Genomic DNA, 16,693 nt, shown 5'->3' with positions numbered 1-16,693 from the left:
GAATACTCATACTCCTGGTTTCCATATTTAAAATACCAGACGTAATTGCTACGGGTAGATATGACCGGCTGTCAAACGTCTCCATTTAACAATTGGTAGACAATATTATGGAAACATGAACCGAGCGTGAGTAACTTTCTCTAGAAAAGATTCTTTCAAAAGTGAAAATAAATCTATTCGTAGCAATGACGATTAGTACGATATAGGAACCGAGCGTAACCATTACCACAATATACACAAAACTACACATACTTTGTGCTATTGTGTAATCTTTGGTTCAAAAAATAAATGCCAAGAACGGTGTTCCCAAAGGTATTTAATTACATTTTTGACAAAATAACATCTCAGAATTATTCGCTACTGATGGCAAATACTTTAATCGGAATAGAAAAATGAGATTGGAAGGGATTTCCGTTTTATTTTAAACTGTATTTTTTCAAAAATTATACTTATACTTACGACACGTGTATAAACCAAGAACTCGATTAATACTTGCAGCACTCTTTCTTCTTTTGTCTCACATTATAATTCTGTCTCACTTTATAATTGTGTCCCACATTATACTTGCGACTAGCTTTATAATTGTATCTCATATTATACTCCTGTCCCAATTTATAGTCTTGACTGACATGACGCTTGTCTCACTTTATTCTTGTGTCTCACATTATAATCCTGTCTCACTTTATAATTGTGTCCCACATTATACTTGCGACTAGCTTTATAATTGTGTCTCATATTATACTCCTGTCCCAATTTATAGTCTTGACTGACATGACGCTTGTCTCACTTTATACTTGTGTCTCATTTTATACTTGTGTCTCACTTTATAATTGTGTCCCACATTATACTTGCGACTAGCTTTATAATTGTGTCTCATATTATACTCCTGTCCCAATTTATAGTCTTGACTGACATGACGCTTGTCTCACTTTATACTTGTGTCTCATTTTATACTTGTGTCTCACTTTATAATTGTGTCCCACATTATACTTGCGACTAGCTTTATAATTGTGTCTCATATTATACTCCTGTCCCAATTTATAGTCTTGACTGACATGACGCTTGTCTCACTTTATACTTGTGTCTCACATTATACTCCTGTCTCACTTTATAATTGTGTCCCACATTATACTTGCGACTAGCTTTATAATTGTGTCTCATATTATACTCCTGTCCCAATTTATAGTCTTGACTGACATGACGCTTGTCTCACTTTATACTTGTGTCTCACTTTATACTTGTGTCTCACTTTATACTTGTGTCTCACTTTATACTTGTGTCTCACTTTATACTTGTGTCTCACTTTATACTTGTGTCTCACTTTATACTTGTGTCTCACTTTATACTTGTGTCTCACTTTATACTTGTGTCTCACTTTATACTTGTGTCTCACTTTATACTTGTGTCTCACTTTATATTTGTGACTCAGTTTATAATTAGGGCACGCTTGACACTTGCTGTACCAAGATTAACCTTCCATTCCCATTAATTGTTATAGTATAACTAGTAGCGAATAATGAGAATCGAAACACACAAATTCTTATATTTAGGTATAGCAAACTTATTTTTGTCAAATTTTGCTTACCCGTACACATACAATTTATACAAAACCTGCGAAGGTAGACGACTAGAAATCTTATATTTTATAACTACCCACAAACAATATAATTATTAAATACATGTATATCTGTGAAGCCATCGTATGACACAAATCTACAATTTTTTCGAATCTTTTATCTAAACGAATCTACCAAAGTGTTTTATTCGTGTCACGATTTTCATGAGAAGTTTGCCATTCAATGCTTTTTTAAAATTAATTAAAAAAACCTTAGTCAAAATGGTTTAAACGCAGAAATATGTCTATGTCAAAGCAGTCACTACTGTGAAAGCTTAATCGAAATGCTTTAAGAAGATTGAAATTTATATAATTCTAAATAATTTCTGTGTTCTAACTTAAAATTGCACAAATACACATATCGCTCACAAAATAGGCAAGCAAAGAAAATCGGGAAATCTGTAAAGAAAAATAAATATTAAATTTAATAAACTTAATGCCTCTTAAGGCAAAGATAAGAAGACACGCCCAAAGACAATTATACTGACCCTAGCTATTCATCGAGGCGCGCCCTCTTTGGCTCGCCCTCGTCCTCTTCGTCCTCCTCTTCCTCTCCCCACTCCCACTCCCCCTCCCCCTCCAGCTCCTCCTCGCGGGACACCTCTTCGGGCAACTCGTCATCATCGTCCTGAAAACGATCTCGTAGTAGAAGCAAAGGCTCTGGTTATAGCGAATATAACAATTACGAGGTCATAGAAACCTAAAGTTTAAAACCTCAAAGCAATCAATTAATCGTCATACCAAAGCCCGCTGCATCACTGCGATAGGCGGCTCCCCGCGATGGGCCGCCACCCGTTTCTCGATGAGAAAGGCCACGTACTCGTCGTAGAGCAGACGGATCAGGTGGAATGAGCCAAAGGACGCTGCCGATCTGCGAACAACACCGTCGTCTGTGAACCTACACACTACGTGCGCTATCTGTCTTGTGCTCGTTTACATATGTGTTAATAATAAAAAAAACATTTTCGCAAAAATACATAAAAATACCAATTGTGGATACTACCACCTACCCACATTTTAAGTTTAGCAAGTTTCAAAAGAATTTTTAAATGGCTTTAAAATGTGGGTACTTTCATACCAGATTTCGGTCATCAACTCAGACTTTCATAGAAAAAGCATGTGCATACTCAAACTACCCACATTTAAAATTATATATATATTAAAATTCATATAAAGTTTGAGGAAATCTATCTCACAATAAACTAGAAGTATTTCATAAAAATCTCTCCTAAGAAATAAGGTGATCTTAAACCCTTTTTTAAATTATAGTTTATTTATGTAATAATTCTAGTTTAGTTTAGACGTTACTGAAATGAAACTGAACTCCAAGTAAACACATAATAAACTATGACAAATTCGATCAAGAATTGTTTATGAAAACCATTTCAACACTGCGAATTCAAATACCTTATGATTGGAATGCATCAGACATGGAAAAAATATACACGTTAGGTAGAATGACGTCATTAAAATATATTCCGTGAAAAGTTGTCATGTCCCACTCATGTACTCTAAATATTCTATTGTCTATTAGTCTTGTGTATTCCTATTTGTTAAATGATTAAATTTTGAGTTTTTAATAATTTTACGCTGTTATCGATATAAAGTTATATATTTTTTATGAAACGGGGCAAACGGCGGCTCACAAGATGTTGGCCTTTGGACATTCATATTGCTAGAAGGCTCACAAGATGTTGGCCTATGGACATTCATATTGCCAGAAGGCTCACAAGATGTTGGCCTTTGGACATTCATATTGCCAGAAGGCTCACAAGATGTTGGCCTTTGGACATTCATATTGCCAGAAGGCTCACAAGATGTTGGCCTTTGGACATTCATATTGCCAGAAGGCTCACAAGATGTTGTTGGCCTTTGGACATTCATATTGCCAGAAGGCTCACAAGATGTTGGCCTTTGGACATTCATATTGCCAGAAGGCTCACAAGATGTTGGCCGTTGGACATTCATATTGCCAGAAGGCTCACAAGATGTTGGCCTATGGACATTCATATTGCCAGAAGGCTCACAAGATGTTGGCCTTTGGACATTCATATTGCCAGAAGGCTCTCAAGATGTCGACCTTTTAAGAACTCTTTGAAGGACTAAGTCGAATTGGTAAGGAAATACGGCGACAGGCGTAGTGCCTCAAAAACGCAAAATGCAACGACAGACGTCGAGGTCTCGACGACTGATGATGAGGTTAAGGTATAAATCGGAACAACTCTGAACACTCCGTGGAACCCGTCTGCTCCACGCATAATGCTGAGCCAGGGCCAGTTACAACTACAACACACACACTTATTTATATACTATTTTTTGTTATTTTCCTTTGTTGATTATTATTATTATTATTATTTTGTGTGTATGTTTCGTTAGTTAAATGTTATGAATGTTATCATGAGAGACAAAATATTTATGTGTACGTTGATCTCATAAAGTATAGAGTGCGATTAGCTGAAATAACAATGCTCCATTATAAAGTACGGGTGGCAAACCTATCTGCTTACATCTTGCTCGTAACAATATTGAAATTTCATTAAACAATGTGTATGAAAAATATGAAAATTAGCTTTTAAAAATATCTCAGGGTCAAACTACCCTCATATACCTCAACGTCAACTCGCGTATAACGAGCGAGGAGTAAAAAGACCAGTCGAGCAGCAGTCGCCTCGCGCGCGGCGTGTAGTCCGGACGTCCCACGTGCGGCGCTAAGGCGTCCCGGACGCACGCCTCGAGCCACGACGCCCATTGCTCTAGTGTTGCGCCGCGGCCCAATGTTGCCTGGAACAATAATTAATATATATAAAGAAAACACTTTTTTAAGCTTTTATTATAAACTTATAATTATTTTACATAATTCTAAGACAATACTAATCAATATATAATTATTGTCTTTCATTATACGCCCTTGTGGACTGACATGGTATGTCTATACTTTTCTTATAACTATTCGTATAACGTATTAAATCACCTTAAAATCAGCTTCCAGCTTATGGGCTGCGGGAGTAGAGCCGCAGGCGCACGCCCAGCCCGCTTGCTCGCGGACCACGCGAAAGTCCACGCGACTCAGGTCTGACACCATCTGAAATACCAAGAGATATGACAGATTTCCTTAATCCTTACGCCCAGAGAGTATAGCCAGACGTAGGCACTCTCTTCAAGTGTTACGTTGCATTTATTTTTTTACATAGCAATTAACATTTCATTATTTCGCTAATATTCAATTGTTGTACGCGAGTGATTAGATTCCAGTGAATATATAGTGTTTAGATTTCATTTGAACATTGACCAACTGCTCACGTGTGTTCCCAAATATTATTAGCTGAACAGTAATTTTGAATTATATTTTTTTCGAATATTGATCAATTGCTGACACGGCTCAAGTGTGTTCCAAATATTATTAGCTGAACAGTAATTTTGAATTATATTTTTTTCGAATATTGATCAATTGCTGACACGGCTCAAGTGTGTTCCAAATATTATTAGCTGAACAGTAATTTTGAATTATATTTTTTTCGAATATTGATCAATTGCTGACACGGCTCAAGTGTGTTCCAAATATTATTAGCTGAACAGTAATTTTGAATTATATTTTTTTCGAATATTGATCAATTGCTGACACGGCTCAAGTGTGTTCCAAATATTATTAGCTGAACAGTAATTTTGAATTATATTTTTTTCGAATATTGATCAATTGCTGACACGGCTCAAGTGTGTTCCAAATATTATTAGCTGAACAGTAATTTTGAATTATATTTTTTTCGAATATTGATCAATTGCTGACACGGCTCAAGTGTGTTCCAAATATTATTAGCTGAACAGTAATTTTGAATTATATTTTTTTCGAATATTGATCAATTGCTGACACGGCTCAAGTGTGTTCCAAATATTATTAGCTGAACAGTAATTTTGAATTATATTTTTTTCGAATATTGATCAATTGCTGACACGGCTCAAGTGTGTTCCAAATATTATTAGCTGAACAGTAATTTTGAATTATATTTTTTTCGAATATTGATCAATTGCTGACACGGCTCAAGTGTGTTCCAAATATTATTAGCTGAACAGTAATTTTGAATTATATTTTTTTCGAATATTGATCAATTGCTGACATGGCTCACGTGTGTTCCCAAATATTATTAGCTGACAAGTAATTTTGAATTATATTTTTTTCGAATATTGATCAATTGCTGACACGGCTCAAGTGTGTTCCAAATATTATAAGCTGAACAGTAATTTTGAATTATATTTTTTTCGAATATTGATCAATTGCTGACACGGCTCAAGTGTGTTCCAAATATTATTAGCTGAACAGTAATTTTGAATTATATTTTTTTCGAATATTGATCAATTGCTGACACGGCTCAAGTGTGTTCCAAATATTATTAGCTGAACAGTAATTTTGAATTATATTTTTTTCGAATATTGATCAATTGCTGACACGGCTCAAGTGTGTTCCAAATATTATAAGCTGAACAGTAATTTTGAATTATATTTTTTTCGAATATTGATCAATTGCTGACACGGCTCAAGTGTGTTCCAAATATTATTAGCTGAACAGTAATTTTGAATTATATTTTTTTCGAATATTGATCAATTGCTGACACGGCTCAAGTGTGTTCCAAATATTATAAGCTGAACAGTAATTTTGAATTATATTTTTTTCGAATATTGATCAATTGCTGACACGGCTCAAGTGTGTTCCAAATATTATTAGCTGAACAGTAATTTTGAATTATATTTTTTTCGAATATTGATCAATTGCTGACACGGCTCAAGTGTGTTCCAAATATTATAAGCTGAACAGTAATTTTGAATTATATTTTTTTCGAATATTGATCAATTGCTGACACGGCTCAAGTGTGTTCCAAATATTATTAGCTGAACAGTAATTTTGAATTATATTTTTTTCGAATATTGATCAATTGCTGACACGGCTCAAGTGTGTTCCAAATATTATTAGCTGAACAGTAATTTTGAATTATATTTTTTTCGAATATTGATCAATTGCTGACATGGCTCACGTGTGTTCCCAAATGTTAATAGCTGAAGGCTGTATTGCGCATACACTAACAGCTCTCTAAATAATATTATGTGAATAGGTGTAAGTAGTATTTAAGATATTGTCTTTGGACAATAAATCAGATTTTAATATTGCTCTGATTCCTCTTAAAGTGGCGAAGACTACTTCAAGCCCTTAATTATCGTGGTGAGCCTGCCCGCTAGCTTTGAGATAATCCCACCACCTCGAACCTTTGATCCTACCCGTAGGCAGACATCCCGTACTTATTTATATATTGACTATTTAAGTGTTAGGGTACCTCTGTAGGGCTCATGGATCTGTAGGGTTGCTAGGTTCTTACATCTCACTTTCTCATATATTTAGTTATCTAGTGCAGCTTGCTCAGACATACATTACATATACAATTCAGATACTCCTGACATACAATACATATAAAGATTAAACACACACAGTCCACTAGCTAGAAAGCTGTACATAGAGTATAAATAAAATCCTCTATTATATATAGCAACCCCGATGACATGGGAACCGAACATATAATATGTAATTATTATTTTATATTACTTTTAGAAGTATAAGAAATAATAAAAGTTAAAAAAACCTTTCGAAAAACACTATGTAATTATACGGAGTAATTATTTCCTATATATACATAATTAGAAATATTAAATAATATAAAAATATGTATGGAATTAAAAAAAATAACGTTTCAGTTATATGAAAAATAAAATAAAATCTTTTCATATACCTGTTGTATCTGGTGCTGATTAGTGAGCACAGCCCTCGCGGCCTGCGCCAGGTGGTTAAGCGAAGTGTACCGCCTCAGAGCCCCGGCCAAGGCTGCCGCTGCCGAGCTCTGGGCCCGTTGAGCTAACGGCGGGGCTCCACTGCCCCCACCCGCCAAAGCCCCTTCCAGGCTTTTAGCAAAGTTACGGATCGCCTATTAAAAAGATTTCGATGACTTGTTGCTTTGGTCATTAATGCACATGACGGCACACAAAAACTTCCATAAATAACGCTCAGTTGAGGAATGATGAGCGTCGAGGTGATATGAGTGGAATTTCGTATTCTGCCTCGACGACTGATGATGAAACTCAGCTGCAGACATTAATCCGAACAAATCTTAAGAGTCTCCGTGGTAAATGCGGTAGAAGATGCAGAGGGGATGCAGTCAAGTGGGAGGAGCTGGTACTGGGGAGCGCTCGCCTACGCACAGTACAGTTGATTGAATGATATTTCGATTATAATTAATCTGGTCTTGGTCGTTCTAACTGAAGTTTAAATAAAACTATACAATCTTAGAAAAATGTATGTAAGAATTTATCAACAAACTGAAACTGTACCCACCTGAGTCAACTGCGACGGTATAGGCCGCAACACATCAGGCAACAGCAGATCCACAGCTCTCTGGTACAACTGCAACTCGGCCTTCCTCAGCCACACGGCGACATCACGTCGCGCGGTCAATTTGTATAGAGCACGTCGGCATAGTTCGCCCGGCGGACGCTTCCAGAAATTGCGACGAGCGCGCTCTACGGCAGACGTGTCCAAAGCCGCAACGGCTTCTAGGAACTCTATGCCATGCTCTCTGTACGAACAAGAGGCTGTTTTAACGGATTCATACACGTATTTATCACATTATCGAGAACACGTATCTAACATTGAGTAATAAAGAACTCTTACTAGAGCTCTGTCAAAAACATCGGATTTAGACCCAATACCTATGCCAACTCCTATAATATATTCCCCCTAGGACCAACTTCGAAAACTCCTAAATATGAATGAAAAACACCTGAAATAAAGACAGCGTTTCCCAAACCTTTTTGGGCCATGTCCCACTCTTAGCTTTTCTTAAATGCTGATATTTCAGTTTATATTTGGCTTAGTTTGTTGGTGGCGTTAGCTTAATATAAATTGTAGAGTGCGAAAAATATTATAGAAAAATATTTCTTTAAATAATGTACCACGTAAGCCCCCAAAACCCCCTGGTCATCTGGATTGTGACTAAAGTCACAAACTTTTGACCGCTGTCAAATGTCAATCCTCATTTTCTATTCATTGAATCACTCTTTTTAATATTATCAACACAGCCACGTCGTTATACTTATTCGTCTCGATTCTTAATATAAAGATTTTTCTTAAGAAGTGTGTGTCAGTTAATACTATTGTGACAGAACTACACAAAACAAACAAACGCGGAGAGCGGAATATAGGCATCATGCAGTTGCACGTATTAAACTATTTCGAGGATTTTTTGTACCTTCGGCTTGTGGAAAACATCAGATAATATATTGTTACGAGCTAGGGGATCGGATAGAAAATGCCGTAGATTTCTTCAAGGGTTTATTTCTTGAAAAATCAACGAGGAATTTATGGGCACAAATTAATTGCAGAAATGCACTAATAATACACACAAAAACAATCACTTATGCACACTTCACACTGTACTTTATCACTTATATTCACTTTATTCGCACTTTATCGCTTCGGTGTTTCGCTCTTGTTATCGCATTCAAAACTAAAGGTTGACTAGTCGCGTTTCGGCTCGCTTATATATCCCTGGGAATAATTCTAACCAATATTGGAGAGCTCTGAGTAGCTATTGCACAATTCTAGAACGTCCGCACTCTTTGTCTCTTTCGCACGTTGCTCCGTCCTTGTCGTACGGCGTTCTAGAGTGCTCAGTCTAGTTTCGAGAAAGTTCTGATCTTCTCTTTCTCTCTCTCTCGTATTATTTCGTCCTTGTCTCACACCTAGAAAGTTTGGTCTAGAATATTCCTTCATCAAAGGGGTATAACCTAGTCCTGAAAACGGGTCTTCTGAAAACTGCACTACTCTACTACACATGTTCTGAAACCGACTGAAAAAAGGTTTCAGCTTCCTGAAAACTAGGGTAACATTATGGAAATTACAATTTTCTAATATGTGATTGACCCTCTCCTGAAACGGGCAGAAATCAAATTACAGCCTGCTGGAAAGTTCTCTAACTAGTGGAAAAATCTAGAAACATTGCAGTCGACCCGTCTTCGTAACAATATTATTCGTCATCCTTGAATTATTTCCTTCAAAATAAAAAGAAATTCAGCCACGCTCGAGAATGTCAATTCTGGCAAATTCTGATGATTATTTTTTTTCTAATCTAATCCTTTATATAGACGGGCGGCCATATATATGGGGCTCACATTTTGTAGAGGTACTTAACCGGGTACAAGGTATCCCCCTGTACATAAATCAGCCACGCTGTAGTAAATCCCAAAATCCTCCCTTGAGATCCCCTACTACGAGGGAGACATTCCATACAGTCTCTTGTAGAGGTAGCGAGTGAATTTATTTTGTACTATCTCTATCATATGAAGCCCACAACATTGCAATGCACTCCAAGTGGCGTCTGACTAACGCATTGTATAAAGTCTGGATTGAACTGACATTCGTGAAGCCAAGTTAAACTAAGATAATGTTGAAAAAAAACAATTTTTGAACGGATTAAAGCTATTTGTAAAAATTTCAAATCAAAAATTTCAAAAATTATGTAAATAATTATAAGTTTATATTAATACAAATAGCTTTAATCCGGTTAAAGAAATTGTTTTCTTTCAATGTGTAAAAGCTATGTTAACAAAAGACAATACCATAAGATAATGTTCATAAACAGTTTTAGGTAATATGCACCTAATTTGCATCTCAAGTCACAATCTCGCCCTAAGCGCTGTCAAATATGTCACGCTGAACATTGGTTTGACAGCTCCTAATACTAAGTTATACGGGCCTCGGACGTCGTGTACGTTCGAGTTACGTACACAAATTTTCTATACTCTTAAAAACATAAGTGGGTTCAATTCAATTTTGGTTAAAAATAAACAGCAAACTTACCGATGATGAATCTGCAAAAGCTGTGCAGCATTGAGCGGCACATCATCAGGCAGATCGTCGATGAAGATATCTGGTGGGTCCGGTGGGATCACAGCGCCCAAGTACTGGCGGTGAGCTGAGCCACTTATGCCCACCGGGCCTTGCTCCTCACGACGCACATCCTAAATTACAAAGAGTTATACAAATTCAATTGTCATATACATATTATTGATTAATATATTATAAATAAACTAATATCTATAACATAACTTGTAAATAGTATAAATAAATAACTGGCTCCCTGTTATATAGAATAATAATAAGAAAAGAAAATTAATAGGCTGACGTCGCGTAAAATTATCAAACACAGTACATTATTTCAAAACTTAATTATTTAGCACATAGAAGTACATAAGGAATATACAGACCTCAACACACAAGTTTAATTATGTATTTAAAAAAATATGTTGGCCTTAAGTGAAGCAACCTATTTTATTTGCGTAATACTAACAAATTCTTAAATGGGTGCCAAAAACTTTACTAAACTACAGTTTAAAAAAAAGTAGTTGTCGACGTGCTCGATATTATATATCATTATAAGCATTTGATTTCTAAAACAAAGTGTGTAGCGCCATCTAGTAATAGTGTTTAAAGTTAAAATTTATTATTGTCTGTGGAATTTAATAAAAATCGAATCTAGTCATATGCCTCTTCTTTTAATAACATACAATTCCAACACTAACATTTGTAACACATTTATTTATTTAAAAATGTAATGGAGGAACACACATGAAGCGTCGGATATGAAAATATATTTTTTAACTACCTTTGGTCTATAATTTATTTTGTTTCTACCCACATGTCATATTTAATGTGCAATGCCAAAAAAGAGTCGTACATTTTTATGATATTAAATTACTTAAGAAATTCATATATTAATAAATATGCAAAGTATACCTCGTGCTGCTCATCCATATCCAACTTATTGGGGAACGTGGGCGAGTCCCTCGGCGCAGTGGGCTTAGCCCGTATCCCATAATAATGGTACTTCGAATTCCCACGGGTTCCCAGTCTACGCGTACGCAGCCCAACAAACACCGAACGTATAAGTTTGCCGAACGACGCGGCGTTCACTGGCTCGAGGCGATGTGTGGTACAATGCCGTAAGTAATGTGCGTAAAGTGTCGAACGGGGCAGTGATACGCCTAAGACAAAATTATTTAGTAAAAATACAGATAATAAATGAAACGACCGAAAATTAATTATAAGTATTCTTCTTAAATAAATGTTTCATGTTCCATTTCTGAAAAAAAAACATCAACTCAAAAGTTATACACTTTTGTATGGTTAATTATAAGAATAGTTAAATATATATATCTATATCCCTATCATATTCTAACGGGAATACGTCGAGTTACCAATAATTATACAGGATAATAAATACTTCAGGCAATGAGATACTAATTATAAAAATATTTTATAGAAAGGATTTACACGTGTGAAAATGACAGGAGAACTAAGAAATGCTAAACAGATCCATGCAACATCCTCACAATCAAGTAGCTCGAAATACAATGTATACGTAGATACATAATTATGTAGGAATAAATAATAATAGTAAATAACACAGCAAGGTTGCTAAAACGACTCGGCGAAAGGTCTCCATGGAGTTGCTGAGAATGTCCATCGATTTTTATCAGTTTTATTGAAAATCCAATACAATCTGTTAACAGGACCATTCAACGGTGTGCACAAACGTGAAAGGGTGTAAAAGAATATTTGTTTCTAGTCAGCCGTATACTGTAGTGGATGAGGACTTTTGTAATCCATGACCATGCATTGATTCAAGGTCAAATCTTTTAGGGTTTAGATCGAAAGTCAAGTACCGACGGGCACACAAAGTTGATAAAAAAGTTACAACTACAACCTTTTTAGGTCTAGGCCTCAGATTTCTGTATCTGTGTCATGACAATTTGTCAATCAAATAGGCGAGTAGGAGATCAGCCTCCTGTGCCTGACACACGCCGTCGATTTCCGATTCTAAGGCATACCGGTTTTCTCACGAAGTTTTCTTTCATCGTTCGAGCGAATGTTAAATGCACACATAGAAAGTCCATTGAAGCATTGTTGGAGATAAAACCTACGACCTCAAGGTTAACACACCCGCACTGAAGCCAGGCCAACACTACTCGTTGTCATCAATTTATCAACACAAATTATTCTATAAGACAAATAACAATCACTTTATTCAAAAGCAGTGCGTCAAACGGACGCTATGACGTATCAATATGCGTCAATGCGTACCGAAAGTTTCGTCCTTTGTTTTAAATTCTCACCCAAGGTATGTATTTAGTTTAGATTTAGATTGACGGGCAAACCAAATGACAACCTTACACTTGTAGCCAATAATTTGAAATAATTCCGGTTTGGTAGTAATACACAAATTGCTCGACTACACTTATATACTTTATACGCAATATGTGTCTGTTAGATTTAAGAACCCATAGATGAATTAAGTTACAATTTTATGTTATTTATTAGCTTAGCTTCAGACAAAGCGTTACATTTATTTGAACAACGAAGCCACCAAACACCTGGCTGTATTTATTTGTAGTGTAATACTAGTCTCGATAATTAGAAACTTCTACCAGAGATAATATAAAATTACTAAACGTTAAACCACGACTCAAGTAAATAAGAGTTTCATCAAATTCGTGATATATTATTTCTAAATGTATTAACAATTCACAAATATTTATCTATATGATAGATAATTTTTTTGGATAAAATTAAAAGAGAACTATATTGGAAGGACCAAGGGGAAGAAGAGGGCACCCCAAGAAAAGATACATAGAGTAGAATAAATAGAAGCGTTAGCAGGAGAGAAAGCCATGGCCAAGTTGGATGAGGCCTTTAAGTTAAGGGGTTCCGATCAATGGTGAAGGAAGTTAGGATAACAAGAAAGAAAATTGTATATAATTAATCTACTTTCGTAATTATTGGAGATTAAACGGGCCAGGGACCAGATATAAACCTCAACTTACCAAGAGTTCAAAATAACAACTCACAAATATTTACTTAGAAAAAAGTCCGTAATCTGTTTTTGAGTGGGCGACTTCAGTCTATCGTTGTCCGAAGAATATTTAACAATTGACGGGTCTGTGCATGATAAACCTTTCAACTTATGGAGAGTAGGGAAAGCCTGGACTTCAAATTATCGCATGCTGGGAGCAAGATACTAATCCTTCAACTTCAAATTACCGAGCGGACAAATTACCGTTGATTTTATTCAAGAGACCGGAAATTTTTTTACAAATTATCGAGAGATTCAAATTAACGAGTGTCAAATTGTCGAGAGTCGAATGTATTTCGAGGCATTTCCAAAATAAAATTGTTTGGCAATTAACAATTTAAAGGCAAATTATTCTTTCTATAATTGAAACTTACTTTTTCACTGGTAATAAATTATTTCTATTAAATTCCTTGTTAGATTATCTTATACAATGGGCTATCTGACAAGATTCTAAAATCCATATAATAATGTATTGGTGACTACAGAACCTATACAAATAGTTATATTCATGTTTAAAATGTCAAATTCAACATTCATCATTTCAAAAACCCGCCCAAACGCTTTAAGACAAGATGGCGTCGCGTCTTGACGTACCACGATAACGTAAACACGAAAAAAGTTATCATTCTCAAATAACACATATTATAATTCAAAATCAGGATTAAACTCAAAAAAACAACAACACTGTTTTTTCGACTAATCTGTGAACGTTTTGTGTCACGTGATTGACATATAAAAACTTTTTTGATATATTAATGATTATTAAGGTATTACTGATTGCTCTCAATAACACTTTTTCATACTGTCAAATAGTGACGTAATAACCTAATAATTCCGGATTTACCAGCGGAAAATTTGAGATATTTTTGCTACCTCCTGGAAAGAAAATTTCAAAAAAAAAATCTAACTGACGCTTTCCTGACATTTTACAGATATAAGTCTTAAGTGTACATACATAGCTTTAAGCCGTTCAAAAGTGTTTTTCTTAATGTGTAAAAGCTATTTTAACAAAAGACAATACTAGATATAAGTCTGCAACAAATTTTGTCGATGACACCTCTCCCTTGTACGTTTGGTCACAGAATTAAAAATCAAACTCAATAACATTATTTCAAGTGCAATTCTAACGAAATTGTTGGTTTGAAAAAATAATCATGGATAATGACAAGTATATATAAGTCAACGCCTGAGAATTTGTTAAATTACTTACAAATGAAAAAAAAATCTTTCCAATGACTAGATTTTTTACTTGCCCTTACCTTCAGCCGTCTCGTAGTGATCGAGCAGCCACTGCACAGTGGCGGGCGGCATTCGAGCAGGTGGGGCAGGAGACGCGGGCTGCTCATTGCTCGAGCCTGAGGTCCCCGCGCTGTCCGTGAAAGAGAACTCGCCAGCCCATTCATTATCAGCGCTCCCTTCGCCCACTGTCTCGACATTCGCCACTCCGAACACTGGATACGCTCGAAGTGTCTCCCTAAGGGACAATTAAATGATGTATTCTCCACTTTTCAATATATATTAGAAATAGACTTGCATATAATTATTAAAAGGCCGGCAACGCACTCGCGAACTTTGCTATTGTTCTCTGGCATTCAGAGTGTCCATGGGCCATATCACTTAACATCAGGTTGAGCCTCCTGCCCGTTTGCTACCTGGTCTATAAAAAAAATCTGGAAATACGATTAGATTAATATGCACTGCGAAGTTAAGATATCCACAGATTATGAAAACAGGGTTGGTAACCGCATATGCATACCTATGGTTGAGCCATGAGATGCCAATGCCATATTTACAATTAAAAAAAACTTTTGAGAATTTTAGTTAACATAAGAAACACTGATAACATACAAGCCTCACTTTATTCGGAACCATACCCTCTCTACCTAGCATATGTATATATCGGTATATATGTCGGAGAATGAATATTTTAAAATTCCCGCCACTCTGAAGTTAGTCGTAGAATGCGGTGTGGTAAGGTAGGCTGTCAACGTTGACAATTGACAATACCTAGTCTGTGTGATCTATAAAATGTCAGTGGCGCGACTGTTTCGTGGCAGTAAGTGAATTCTTTAGTCACTTGAGTTTCGAACGTCGCCTGCGCCGGACGTGCGCACTGACCGTGTTATAATGTCGGACGACGGTAGTAACACCAATTTTGCAATTATTAATCGCGTTGAATTTGCGAATACATATACTGGAAACATGTAATGTGTCGAAACCTCTCAAAACCTCGTAAAAACTAGCTGACTCCACCTACGTCCAGATTGAAGAACATCATTCAGAGCCATTGGCCTGAATAATAATATATAATGAATTACCGAAAAGAATAAAACAAATTACTTGAAGTTTACCAGATTGTTATAGGAATTATTATATAAGGAATGTTATTAGTCTAGATCCCGTTCAACGCTCAGTTTGAGGGCGAGTTAAAACAGTGTTGTGGCTTCACATAAATTACTCGATAAAAACTTTTTCATGTCTTTCTTTGACATAAATCATTTCTTTTTTTCAATCATTTATTTTACCTATACAGTTAAAATGAACGATTGACAAAGATACAGGCTGTAGATTTTTTCGAATCTTAATAAGAATTAGTAAAAAAAAGTCAATTTTCTTACGAAATCGCAAAATAAACTCTGCAGGGGTCGAGTGTAAGGATCTGCTGTAGAACAGTTTTTTGCAGGTGATGACCCCATCAAACCCCTAGTTGCGGCTTTTTGCCACCCTGTATAATATGTACAGTGAAAAAATTCTAAGTCGCAATCTTTACATATACCCACACTCAACACATACACATACCCCATGTGGTTCCCTTATATATATTTTGCTTATGTTGCAAACTAACATAATAATAATTGTTTATTCAACATAAATTTTCTCTACTTTTTAAGACCTTCTGTCGATCCGAAGTGGTGGAGGCCTGATGGACACAGGTACTCTTAGCAACACAAACAAGCATTTCCCTCAATAAAAGAAAGACAATTATTTATTTACAATAATAAATAACTGTAACGTGTTTATGTATTTTTTACGAGAGAAATAAATACAGAATATTATTATTATTATTAATGTTTTACTTGATATTGATGAAAATCCTCAATTTTGCAAGGAGATGAAAACAAAAATTGAACGA

At 35.7% G+C, this 16,693-nt stretch overlaps 1 protein-coding gene across 5 annotated transcripts in view; it reads right to left on the bottom strand.

Annotated features, from left to right (window-relative positions):
- Positions 1-296: 296 nt before the first annotated feature.
- Positions 297-16,693, bottom strand: part of LOC123713929 (transcription factor RFX3) — a 31,735-nt gene continuing 15,338 nt past the window's right edge. For 4 of the 5 annotated variants that reach the window (XM_045667816.1, XM_045667817.1, XM_045667819.1 and 1 more), the window contains 10 exons: positions 14,820-15,034; positions 11,445-11,692; positions 10,509-10,669; positions 7,986-8,226; positions 7,387-7,578; positions 4,587-4,697; positions 4,224-4,396; positions 2,357-2,513; positions 2,104-2,243; positions 297-2,014 (listed from right to left, as the gene is read on the bottom strand). In XM_045667816.1, the coding sequence (XP_045523772.1) occupies positions 2,109-2,243; positions 2,357-2,513; positions 4,224-4,396; positions 4,587-4,697; positions 7,387-7,578; positions 7,986-8,226; positions 10,509-10,669; positions 11,445-11,692; positions 14,820-15,034 (1,633 nt within the window). In that variant the 3' untranslated portion in view covers positions 297-2,014; positions 2,104-2,108. The remainder of the gene's footprint in view (positions 2,015-2,103; positions 2,244-2,356; positions 2,514-4,223; positions 4,397-4,586; positions 4,698-7,386; positions 7,579-7,985; positions 8,227-10,508; positions 10,670-11,444; positions 11,693-14,819; positions 15,035-16,693) is intronic. The other variant, XM_045667815.1, reaches the window with a different exon arrangement.

Source organism: Pieris brassicae, chromosome 9 (assembly GCF_905147105.1).
Source record: "Pieris brassicae chromosome 9, ilPieBrab1.1, whole genome shotgun sequence".
In the NCBI taxonomy this organism is placed as follows: domain Eukaryota; kingdom Metazoa; phylum Arthropoda; class Insecta; order Lepidoptera; family Pieridae; genus Pieris; species Pieris brassicae.
This window is presented reverse-complemented; position numbering and strand designations above follow the sequence as displayed.